This window comes from Coregonus lavaretus (assembly GCF_964263955.1).
Source record: "Coregonus lavaretus genome assembly, chromosome: 13".
NCBI lineage: Eukaryota > Metazoa > Chordata > Actinopteri > Salmoniformes > Salmonidae > Coregonus > Coregonus lavaretus.
Genome location: NC_140000.1, coordinates 9,912,031 through 9,925,053, shown reverse-complemented (window position 1 = coordinate 9,925,053; position 13,023 = coordinate 9,912,031). Strand labels below are relative to the sequence as shown.

Sequence of the window (13,023 nt, the reverse complement as noted above, 5' to 3'; positions counted from 1 at the left end):
CCCAGTTCAGTCACACAGTCAGAGGGTCCAGGGTCACATCTATCTCATTCTCTCATCCTCTCTGAGACACGGTAAGTCAGGCTCTACACTTCCCTACCGAAACAAGTTTTGTTCAGGTCTGTCGTTAGAGTCCTGGGCTTGTTTGTTGTATCTATAATGGCATACAGTTGGACGTGTTTGTGTCGTTGGTTTTGGTACCGCTTAGTTTTGAACTGTCAGCATGTAGATGTTTTGTCTGGAGTCTGTATCATGTATTCTACTTTAGGTGGTCTCCTGTTTGTCATGTCCTTGAAAAACTGTCTCTTATAGCTAGTGTTAGGGGCCTACGATAATGTCCTGCCATTGCAATGCTTTATCTCTTGATAATATATTGTTGGATGATATCTTTATGAATGCGGTATACACTGAGTGTACAAAACATTAGGAACACCTGCTCTTGACATAGACTGACCAGGTAAGTCCAGGTGAAAGCTATGATCCCTTATTGATGTCACCTGTTATATCCACTTCAATCAGTATAGATGAAGGGGAGGAGACCGGTTACAGAAGGATTTTGAAGCCTTGAGACAATTGAGACATGGATTGTGTATGTGTGCCATTTATAGGGTGAATGGGCCAGACAAAATATTTAAGTGCCTTTGAAGGGTGTATGGTAGTAGGTGCCAGGCACACCGATTTGAGTGTGTCAAGAACTACAATGCTGCTGGGTTTTTCAAACTCAACAGTTTCCGGTGTGTATCAAGAATGGTCCACCACCCAAAGAACATCCAGCGAACTTGGCACAACTGTGGGAAGCATTGGAGTCAACATCGGCCAGCATCCCTGTGGAATGCTTTCGACACCTTGTAGAGTTCATGCCCTGATGAATTAAGACTATTCTGAGGGCAAAAGTGGGTGCAACTCAATATTAGGGAGGTGTTCCTAATGTTTTGTACACTCAGTGTATGTCAATGTTCTGAAGGTCTTGTAAAATGTCTGTTAAATATTGACTGTCTTCCTCTCTCTCTCTTCATCCCTCTCAGATGTATCTCTTCTGGTGGATCACCCACATCTTTCTATCCCTCCCTTCTCTCCTCTCTCTTGTCCAATCCCTCACATGCGACAAGGAGAAACAGTATGCTTGGCCACAGTCAGTAAGCCAATGGTGCTGCAACAAGTGTCCACCAGGTAAGCCATTCGAAAAATACTTTTATCAGGTGTGTGTGTGTGTGTGTGTGTGTGTAAATTACTGTGTTGCTCTTTGCAGGTCAGTATATGGTGAGACGCTGCACTGGTCAGAACAGCCCAACCCAGTGTGATGACTGCAGCAACGGCTACTACTCAGACAGCTACAACATCGACAGCAGCTGCAAATCCTGCAATGGCTGCAGCATGAGTGGTGAGTGTGTGTGTGTGTGTGTGTGTGTGTGTCTACACATTTCCACCAACCTATGATTGGCACTGATGCTGGTCTTGTCTGGCTGTCTAAAACTGTTACTCACCTGTTTTTCTAAGTCATAGTTATGAAGGACTTTGCACATGAAAACACATAGCCTGCTAGGGATTTCCCCCTTCACTGTACCATGGTGGGACACAGTCAAAGAGAGAGAGGGGCAATGGGAGGGGCCACTGAGAAACACTGACTCACCCACCCAGGAGGAGAGGAGGGTTGGGGGGCCTGGACGGCAGAAGGGAGGCATGTCTACCAAGTCATGTCAAGGATATCAGTGGTGATGGGGGGGATAGTGGGAGGGGTTAGTGGTAGACAGATAGATACCATCTCACCGGTGGAAATAACCTTTTTACTTTAGAGATAAACATCGGAAAGTGCAGCAGACAGAAATTCATATTTTCATCATATGTTGTCATTGAGTGTGGCGGGGGACCAAAAACAGAGACTATCTAACTATTTTAAAATGTCAACCTGCAAACAGAGGGAAAGCACAGAGGTGGGAGAGGTTTGAGAGTAGCCACAAACTCACAGTGAACACGTTTTAACTGTCAATCTAGTGAAATGGCTGCTGTGTGTGTGTGTGTGTGTGTGTGTGTGTGTGTGTGAGAGTGAGAGAGAAGGGTGGGGTCAGACGGTAATATACACTTCAGTTCATTGTGAGTCAAAACCTGATTCAACAAGGTCCTATGAGTCATTTTGAAGATGAGCTATTTTCTCATATTCAGGCATGATTTTAGATTGTGTGTTTGACTACGTGAATAAAACAGTATGTCAATGTCAGTATACATGAAGGGACACAAACGAATAGACCACTTATGACTTGTGTTCCTGTGTGTTATGTTACAGAGCTGGAGTATGTATCTCGCTGTTCGAACAAGAGAAATGATGTGTGCAGCTGTAAACTAGGCTACCGCTGCAGAGGCAGTGGCACGTGTCTGGACTGTGAGGAGAACCCCAGCCCGACCACACCCAAACTGACACCTCCCATCATGCCAGCTACAGTGTCAAACCACTCGGTGCCTGGCATCCCTAACCATAGAGCTGAACCTGTCACCGAACCTGGTACTGGGCCCAGCACAAAACCAAACCAAGGTAAACTACAATAAAATACAATGGATACAAATTATGAAAATGTTCAAAGTGACATGTAAAAATGCCATGAGAGCCAAACAGAAATTAGTCCTCTCTCTCAGAAAGGTGTTCATGTGTACGGCCCTGACCCCTCTCTCTCTCTCTCTCTCCACTCCCATCTCTCATACACGCACAAACAGATGATAGCAAGTGGCTCCCGGTGTGTGTGACTGCAGTGTGTGTGTGTGTACTGCTCACCTGCCTTGTTGCCATCTCAAAGCTCAAACCTGTTCTGCGATGGATTGGTTCAACAAACAGTAAGTCCACGTCACTGTTCATCTGTCCTGTAGTTCTATTGAACACAATACATATGCACGCACATTTGACCTAACCCTCATCTTATTGGTCCATCAGGCTTCTGGTCTTCCAAAAAGATGACTCCAGCCAATCAGAGCACAGCGGAAGAGAAAGTGCCCATGCCGGTCCAGGAAGTGTGTGGAAAGCCAGAGCTGCTACTGGACGTATGATGGAGGAAGTGGGTGTCGAAGGAGAGGATGAGACCTCACAATGGGACAGCGAGCTGGGAGACCCGAGAGACAAACAGACTACCTCACATTCCCATTGATGTGAAGCCAACCTTAAGGCTAGACAGGCTGCTGTATTGTTGTTATGCAGTGGCTTCTGTATCTAGGGCTTTCAGAGAGGACAAGAAAATAGGACAAAAGACACTTTGAAGTATGAAGACACAGGCTAAAGATGAGAGGGGGGGGGGTGTATGTGAACGAGAGAGACAGAGAGAGACAGACACGTACACATGCGCACGCACGAATGCACACACACACACAATCATTTGTGTGCTGAATACATGTACAGTACATGTTTATGTTGAAGATGTTTTACACCTTCGTTACAATTATGCTTTTTGCTGTATCTATGCTTTATGCTAGTGTATACTCTTACATAGTAGTGGTTGTTTAAAACATACAGTGCTGTATTTTCAATAAAGAACAGAATCACAAATGTTACCAGGCTACTATAATTTCATGCAATCACCCCATCACCTGTATTAATAGAAACATTTGCTTTTAATTTGTGCAAAAACAGTTCAACGTGCCTCATGAACACAGAGAAAAACAGGTAGCAACAGTTGAGACTGAAAGATTATTATACAGTACAATAACAGGAGAGCAAGTGCATGTGAGCATGACCACCATGGTGAGATGTCTAACTCTATCTAGGTCTAGGTCAGAAATGACCACCATGGTGAGATGTCTAACTCTATCTAGGTCTAGGTCAGAAATGACCACCATGGTGAGATGTCTAACTCTATCTAGGTCTAGGACATAAAATAAAGTACATTCTAGAGTTTTGGGATTCACCTGTGTTCTTCTGAGAGTAAGGGCTCTATTCAATCCGTATCGCAGAAGTTCAGCGTTACAGCTTGATAGAAATGTAAAGGCAATGTTCCCGAGTTAGGGGAGACTGCATTCACGGTAAACGCTGTATATGTCGGCTCAATCAGAAATGACCTTACCTTTACATTTCTATAGCTCAATCTGTAACGCTTAAGTGATACAGATTGAATAGAGCCCCAGGTAGATGTTGTCCCTTACCACTGATCGAGGGTCAGACCAGTCTTAATCCTCCTTATGATTAACATTAGGATGTAGGGTTGGCTAAACTGATCCTAGAAGGGAAGCTTTCACATGGAGTGTCCTCTGATCTCAATCCCCCTCCCCTAATAGCACCTCCTCTTTGGAAATGTGACTGTCCTTCCCTTGTTCCTGTGAAGGGAAGAATACACAGTCCATCTCTCCATTCCTCTCCTCCTGGGATAGATGGATGTTAGGGGAGGGTGTGGGGTGGGCTGGACATCCTTCTCCTTCCTCATCCCTCTCTTTCTGCCCTCTCTCTTCCGTCCCTCCACCCATACCAGTGAACTGGTTGAGTAAACTGAAGATGACTGTTCCAGCATTGTGGACATGGACCGGGCCTGAGAGAGACACAGACAGAGAGAAAGTGATATTAGATTCTATATTCATCATCAGCCTTATTCACTATGGATCTTGAAACTAATCAACTTCCCATGCTAATCCCCCATGGACATCAAAGCATCATATTTGCAAAACTTCAAGTTAAACGACTGACGTGCATCTATAGCAAAACCACAAGAGTAACTCAACCATATTTAGATTCCTTTTTTTTCACGATCTTGGGGTGAAAATAATGATTTGTATGTATCCATAGTACCCATATTTGCTGCTGTAAGAGGTGGTGGGTCCACTGTCTGGTGCTTAACACTGGGCTGTGGTTGTCTAGTATGGTGTTGATAAGTTGGCTCTTTGGTCTTGTTAGGCGACGCTTCTCTTACTCCCTTCATAAGAGCACAGAAATCCATAGTTACTGGAATACACAATTGTCAACAATGCCTATATAGGGTTGAGGTCAGGCACACACAAATGACAATGTAAACATTACACACATAATGTAGTTAGTTACCGTAGGTATTACACATACCTTGTTACAGAACTTGAGAGCTGGAAAAAACAGACAAAAATATATTAGTCAACCCAGCAAACTGATGGTGAGCCATTCATGGGTATTTCATTGATGAATCATCTATGATTGAAAGGGCAATGTTTTATTTACATTTTACATTTTAGTCATTTAGCAGACGCTCTTATCCAGAGCGACTTACAGTTAGTGAGTGCATACATTTTATCATCTAACTCCGCATTTTAATGCTTTCTAGGTACATGTAGACACTAGAAACAGGTAAGTAGGTCTACACAGAGAGAGTGTTGCAATTCTTTCATTAAATTACATTCACGAGAAGCTACAGTTGGCTCCCAGTGCAGACCTACTTCTTGAAAAATCCTGAGATCTGACATCACTGTCTAATCCTTCTTCATCTCATTCTAGTGTCCAGAGAGAGCGAGAGAGAGAGAGAGAGAGAGAGAGAGAGAGAGAGAGAGAGAGAGAGAGTTGGTCTGCTCTAACACAATGATCTAACTACAGTTGAGACTGAACTGAGGAACACTGCCTTACCTTGTTTGAAACAGGCTTCATCTCCTGGGCGACGGATACATAACAGAATGATAACGGCTAGGATTCCAATGACCACCATAGGACACAAAATGGCTGCCAAGTGTTTGCTGGTGTCAGCTGGTGGGGAAAGGAGATGGAGAAACTACTGTATCTGTACCTTACCACAGTTTCAATATATGCTGACTGTAATGAAAATAACTGATGGACACACACACACACTCACCTGTTGTGTGATGTGTGGCGTTGCCTGCTTGTGAGACTGGTGATCCTGGAGTGTCACAGCTGGGTGAGACAGAGGTAAAGGACTCATCATGTAACACATCCATACACATTCACAGCCTGTCAACACTGAAGTGGGGCCATGCCACTGAGCTGAGAAATGTATTTAATATCCCAAATATCCATTACCACTTTGATATATGACAATTCTTTGATACCGGATCTTCTGGTATGAAGGTTATATACAATAAAATAACAACCTTGCCAGAACTAGCCCTCCTGACAGGAGAAGGCTTTAACCAGAGCCTCTTTATCTGTCTGGTTACAGTATGTGACAGTCTGTGACAGTCTGTGACAGTATGTGTAGGGAATATAAAAAAGGATAAAGGCTCACTGGGGAGGTTGACAGCGTCCAGCGGAAGAGGAAGTCCTGCTGTGTTCAGAGGAAGTTCCTGTCTGGTTGTTTCTGATGCCCACTACTGTAATCAGACAAAGTGCACACAGGCAGGAAAACATCAACATCTATCCACAACCAAACACACTGATTCAATATCCAGAACCTGGCAAAAATACAACACAGTGAAGGAAGACAGGCATAAGAGAAGGCCAATGGGCAACACACACACACAGTACAGTACCATTGCTAGGTGGCAGCAGCTGAGGGATCATCTCACAGTCTCTACAATTTCCTGTCTGGTCATCTTGGTCGGTGCAGGTAAAACCAGGCTCACAGCGACATCTAGCGTTCGATACAGAAGTGCACGGCTCAACCTCCACCAGGTGCAAATCTGACACACAGACCCAAACAAACACAGCCAAAACAAAAGGTTTAGTTAGTACAGCTATTACATGGTAATAAATAGTGTCCATACTGTAGACATACATTCTATGACTTTTGGTAAGAAATTACATATATGGCATATGGAAATCATAAGAGGGCGGTTTATGGAGATAGGGGGGACGGACTGAGAGTAGCTGAGGGGTGGGTTTAAAAGCTCATGTTCTATAATAGTTATGACTGAAAACACGATGTATAATGTATAAGCACTATCTACAGTGGGGAAAAAAAAGTATTTAGTCAGCCACCAATTGTGCAAGTTCTCCCACTTAAAAAGATGAGAGAGGCCTGTAATTTTCATCATAGGTACACGTCAACTATGACCAGACAAAATGAGAAAAGAAATTCCAGAAAATCACATTGTACGATTTTTTATGAATTTATTTGCAAATTATGGTGGAAAATAAGTATTTGGTCACCTACAAACAAGCAAGATTTCTGGCTCTCACAGACCTGTAACTTCTTCGTTAAGAGGCTCCTCTGTCCTCCACTCGTTACCTGTATTAATGGCACCTGTTTGAACTTGTTATCAGTATAAAAGACACCTGTCCACAACTTCAAACAGTCACACTCCAAACTCCACTATGGCCAAGACCAAAGAGCTGTCAAAGGACACCAGAAACAAAATTGTAGACCTGCACCAGGCTGGGAAGACTGAATCTGCAATAGGTAAGCAGCTTGGTTTGAAGAAATCAACTGTGGGAGAAATTATTAGGAAATGGAAGACATACAAGACCACTGATAATCTCCCTCAATCTGGGGCTCCACGCAAGATCTCACCCCGTGGGGTCAAAATGATCACAAGAACGGTGAGCAAAAATCCCAGAACCACACGGGGGGACCTAGTGAATGACCTGCAGAGAGCTGGGACCAAAGTAACAAAGCCAGCCATCAGTAACACACTACGCCGCCAGGGACTCAAATCCTGCAGTGCCAGACGTGTCCCCCTGCTTAAGCCAGTACATGTCCAGGCCCATCTGAAGTTTGCTAGAGTGCATTTGGATGATCCAGAAGAGGATTGGGAGAATGTCATATGGTCAGATGAAAACAAAATAGAACTTTTTGGTAAAAACTCAACTCGTCGTGTTTGGAGGACAAATAATGCTGAGTTGCATCCAAAGAACACCATACCTACTGTGAAGCATGGGGGTGGAAACATCATGCTTTGGGGATGTTTTTCTGCAAAGGGACCAGGACGACTAATCCGTGTAAAGGAAAGAATGAATGGGGCCATGTATCGTGAGATGTTGAGTGAAAACCTCCTTCCATCAGCAAGGGCATTGAAGATGAAACGTGGCTGGGTCTTTCAGCATGACAATGATCCCAAACACACCGCCCGGGCAACGAAGGAGTGGCTTCGTAAGAAGCATTTCAAGGTCCTGGAGTGGCCTAGCCAGTCTCCAGATCTCAACCCCATAGAAAATCTTTGGAGGGAGTTGAAAGTCCATGTTGCCCAGCGACAGCCCTAAAACATCACTGCTCTAGAGGAGATCTGCATGGAGGAATGGGCCAAAATACCAGCAACAGTGTGTGAAAACCTTGTGAAGACTTACAGAAAACGTTTGACCTGTGTCATTGCCAACAAAGGGTATATAACAAAGTATTGAGAAACTTTTGTTATTGACCAAATACTTATTTTCCACCATAATTTGCAAATAAATTCATTAAAAATCCTACAATGTGATTTTCTGGATTTTCTTTTCTCATTTTGTCTGTCATAGTTGACGTGTACCTATGATGAAAATTACAGGCCTCTCTCATCTTTTTAAGTGGGAGAACTTGCACAATTGGTGGCTGACCAAATACTTTTTTTCCCCACTGTATCTAGATGTAATGTGTATGGGGCTCCTGAGTGGCGCAGTGGTCTAAGGCACTGCATCGCAGTGCTAACTGTGCCACTAGAGATCCTGGTTCGAATCCAGGCTCTGTCGCAGCCGGCCGCGACCGGGAGACTCATGGGCAACGCACAATTTGTCCAGGGTAGGGGAGGGAATGGCCGGCAGGGATGTAGCTCAGTTGATAGAGCATGGCGTTTGCAACGCCAGGGTTGTGGGTTCGATTCCCACGGGGGGCCAGTATAAAAAAAATATGTATTCACTAACTGTAAGTCGCTCTGGATAAGAGCGTCTGCTAAATGACTAAAATGTAAATGTAAAATATCAAATTACTTTATTCTTGCTAAGTAACTACTGTAAAAAAATGTTTTATGTAAGATGGGTGTAGAATGTACATGTAACAACAAAATAAAAAGCTGTAGGACCTCCCAAGTGGCGCAGTGGTCTAAGGCAATGCATCGCGGTCTAAGGCATCACTACAGACCCGGGTTCGATCCCGGGCTGTATCACAACCGGTGTGCTCGGGCGGCGCACAATTGACCCAGCTTCGTCCGGGTTAGGGGAGGGCTTTGCGGGGGGGGGGGGGTTTACTTGGCTCATCACGCTCTAGCGACTCATTGTGGCGGGCCGGGCGCCTGCAAGCTGACTCTGGTAGTCAGTTGAACGGTGTTCCCTCCGACACATTGGTGCGGCTGGATTCCGGGTTAAGCGGGCAGGTCATGTTTCGGAGGACGCATGACTGGACCTTCGCCTCCCGAGCCTGTTGAGGAGTTGCAGCGATGAGACAAGATCGAAATTGGTGAGAAAAAAGGGGGTGAAATAAAAAATGACCTGTTAAAAAAAAGTGTATTTTCTTCCTCCGAAGATGGGCCAAAAATATATAAAATAAGAATGATAAAAAGTTAACAAAAAAATAACAAATAAATGACATAATGATTTACAAACAGTATACAGTTGAAGTGTTTCTCACTAAATAAAGTGTTACTCAGATGTTACATTGCTCTGTGAATGAGTTGTGTTTATGTACCACGTTTGCAGTCTTTGAAGCAGGAATGACAACTGGACTCAGCGTTCAATTGTGTTGTGTAGGAACCATCACGACAGGGAGAGCACTCTGAACAGGACCTCTGATAATGACCTGAGATAGAGAGAGAGGGGAGGTGAAAGATATGGAAAGATATCAAATCAAGTTTATTGGTTGCATACACAGTTTAGCAGATGTTATAGCGGGTGCAGCGAAATGCGTATGTTACTAGCTCCTAACAGTGCAGTAAAATGTCACAAATAAGTACACAAATAATTTAAGTGTGTTTTTTTAATAAGAAATCAAGAACGTCGGGTTGAATCCAATTAACAACCCAAATGCAATCTATGCGTATGTACACTGGAAGATTTACTAAGAATTATATGTACAGCAGTAGATACAGTTGAAGTCGGAAATTTACATACACTTAGGTTGGAGTCATTAAAACTTGTTTTTCAACCACTCCACCACTTTCTTGTTAACAAACTATAGTTTTGGCAAGTCGGTTAGGACATCTACTTTGTGCATGACACAAGTAATTTTTCCAACAATTGTTTACAGACAGATTATTTCACTTATAATTCACTGTATCACAATTCCAGTGGGTCAGAAGTTTACATACACTAAGTTGACTGTACCTTTAAACAGCTTGGAAAATTCCAGAAAATGATGTCATGGCTTTAGAAGCTTCTGATAGGCTAATTGACATAATTTGAGTCAATTGGAGGTGTACCTGTGGATGTATTTCAAGGCCTACCTTCAAACTCAGTGCCTCTTTGCTTGACATCATCGGAAAATCAAAAGAAATCAGCCAAGACCTCAGAAAAAATATTGTAGACCAGCACAAGTCTTGTTCATCCTTGGGAGAAATTTCCAAACACCTGAAGGTACCACGTTCATCTGTACAAACAATAAACACCATGGGACCACGCAGCCTTCATACCGCTCAGGAAGGAGACGCGTTCTGTCTCCTAGAGATTAACGTACTTTGGTGCGAAAAGTGCAAATCAATCCCAGAACAACAGCAAAGGACCTTGTGAAGATGCTGGAGGAAACAGGTACAAAAGTATCTATATCCACAGTAAAACGAGTCCTATATCGACATAACCTGAAAGGTCGCTCAGCAAGGAAGAAGACACTGCTCCAAAACCGCCATAAAAAAGCCTGAAAGCCAGGAAGTTAAAGCTTGGTCGCAAATGGGTCTTCCAAATGGACAATGACCCAAGCATACTTCCAAAGTTGTGGCAAAATGGCTTAAGGACAACAAAGTCAAGGTATTGGAGTGGCCATCACAAAGCCCTGACCTCAATCCTATAGAAAATTTGTGGGCAGAACTGAAAAAGCGTGTGCGAGCAAGGAGGCCTACAAACCTGACTCAGTTACACCAGGTCTGTCAGGAGGAATGGGCCAAAATTCACCCAACTTATTGTGGGGAGCTTGTGGAAGGCTACCCGAAACGTTTGATCCAAGTTAAACAATTTAAAGGCAACGCTACCAAATACTAATTGAGTGTATGTAAACTTCTGACCCACTGGGAATGTGATGAAATAAATAAAAGCTGAAATAAATCATTCTCTCTACTATTATTCTGACATTTCACATTCTTAAAATAAAGTGGTGATCCTAACTGACCTAAGACAGTGAATTTTTACTAGGATTAAATGTCAGGAATTGTGAAAAACTGAGTTTAAATGTATTCGGCTAAGGTGTATGTAAACTTCCGACTTCAACTGTATATTAGAATGAGCTATGTTGGGAATACAGTATTTAAATACTCAGTGTGAAACGGGAAGTGTCCAGTGGTTCAATGTCTCTAAGACATGGGACAGCAGATATGGAGTAAAGGAAATGAAGTTTGGGAAAAATATAGGGAAATAGAGCGATAGAGAGAACGAGCTAGAAAGAGAGGAGCGAGGAGAGAGTGAAGAGACAAGGGAAGTTAAGGCATAAGTAAGCACTACAATAACAATACGAACTGATAGACGCTGCAGTTTTATAAATGTCCTGTAGTAGACCACATGAGTATTGGATGTCAGAACATAATGCTAACTCTTTTTGACACATAGGCACACACACATTCAGGTACCGTTTTAGTACACAGTCTGTTGCTGACTGAGAAGAGAGGGAGTATAGTGACAGAGAGCAGAGAATAACAGGAAGAGATGGAGAGCTCAGAGCGAGAGCCTTTTGGCCTAGTCTGCATACTAATGAAGGATGTGGTCATAGCACAGCGCTCCAGTTCTCATCATGAGAGAGAGAGAGAAACCATCTCATAGTTTCCTCATGATTCCTAAGAACCTATGCACATTCAGACACTCACATGCGCACACTCACACACATTCTGAAAAAAACTATTAATGTAGAAAATGGTAATATGTTGTGATTGTAGGACGAAGTGATAAAATGTGGAGATGAGGGCAGAAAAATAAGGGAAATATAAATCAAATAAAAAGTAAGGGGCTATCATGAAGGGCATTTCTTTCTCACCTGGCGGACACAGTCTGCACTGTCTCCCTGCATCCATGTAGTATGTCTCTGTAGTCTGACAACACACAACACAAACACACAGTCTCATGAGATCTATGATACTGTCAAACGGTTATAACAGATTTCATAAGCAGTCATAACAAATAATAAGAACGGACATAAAAAGGGACAAAATGGTTACCAGAGGATATGAGAATGCTAGGTGTGCAGACAACATCAGCGCAGCCACAAAGAACTGTTCCACCGCCATTCTATAAACAATGATAAATCATTAACTATCTGTCATTTGAGTTCATTCAGTAACATTTCTAAATAGGTATTAAAAAGTACACGCAACAAATAATGCCAAAAGACATTATAAGGTTACTACATGTTGAAAATCTGTACATTTATCATAATTTGATGGTGACTGCACTAACTTCTAGCTTTGAGCCTCAATTCAGTTCAAAATATATCAATGTAAAAATCTGTGGTGAAAACAACCAACACATAAGATAATCTAGTCTTACCTTTAGCACTGCCAAGTATTTGTTGTCTATAACTTCGACTCTTCCCCCCCCCAAACTATTATTCTCTAAGGTGTGTCTCTCTCTCTCTTCTCTACCCATCCTTTGCGTCATTATTTCCTTCACCTGTGACATCTTCCTCTCTTCCTGTCTATCCCGCCCACTGTGTACTGACAGTGATGTGGTGGTGTATTTACAAGCTAGAGACAGACAGGCAGACAAGACATGCAGACAAGACAGGCATGTCAACAGGGTGACTAATGCTTCTGAACCAAAGTCTCATCATTTTCGACACATATTAAGATGTGAAAGACAGATTGTCACAAAAAAATTCTCTCGCTGTCCTCGTAAAGATAGCATATCAGGCAGGTGCAGTTCAGGAAGTACAGACACATATAGTAGCCAATGCAAGTGGGTTTCTAGCCTCCAGTGATGCTATCTCTTTCATCTTTACCCAACGCTTAGGTTTACCTCCACTGTACTCATATCCTTCCATATCCTTGTCTGTACATAATGCCCTGAATCTATTCAACAACGCCTGGAAATCGGCCCCTTTTTTCCTC

At 43.0% G+C, this 13,023-nt stretch overlaps 2 protein-coding genes across 2 annotated transcripts; one reads left to right on the top strand and one right to left on the bottom strand.

The window, feature by feature from the left end:
- Positions 1-3,030, top strand: LOC311139140 (uncharacterized protein; the record flags this gene model as incomplete). Its single annotated transcript, XM_084174029.1, has 6 exons — positions 1-71; positions 1,023-1,167; positions 1,247-1,378; positions 2,279-2,524; positions 2,704-2,820; positions 2,918-3,030. The coding sequence occupies exons 2-6, from the start codon at positions 1,023-1,025 to the stop codon at positions 3,028-3,030; spliced, it is 753 nt and encodes a 250-aa protein (XP_084030155.1). The 5' UTR covers positions 1-71.
- Positions 3,031-4,136: 1,106 nt separating this feature from the next.
- On the bottom strand, positions 4,137-12,204 carry LOC311139353 (tumor necrosis factor receptor superfamily member 5-like; the record flags this gene model as incomplete). The annotated part of the gene is made up of 10 exons (XM_084174225.1): positions 4,137-4,496; positions 4,754-4,877; positions 5,021-5,040; positions 5,552-5,668; positions 5,775-5,833; positions 6,165-6,249; positions 6,409-6,558; positions 9,471-9,581; positions 11,955-12,009; positions 12,136-12,204. 10 exons carry the CDS (start codon positions 12,202-12,204, stop codon positions 4,228-4,230), a joined length of 1,059 nt encoding a protein of 352 aa, XP_084030351.1. The 3' UTR covers positions 4,137-4,227.
- Between the last annotated feature and the right edge of the window lie 819 nt (positions 12,205-13,023).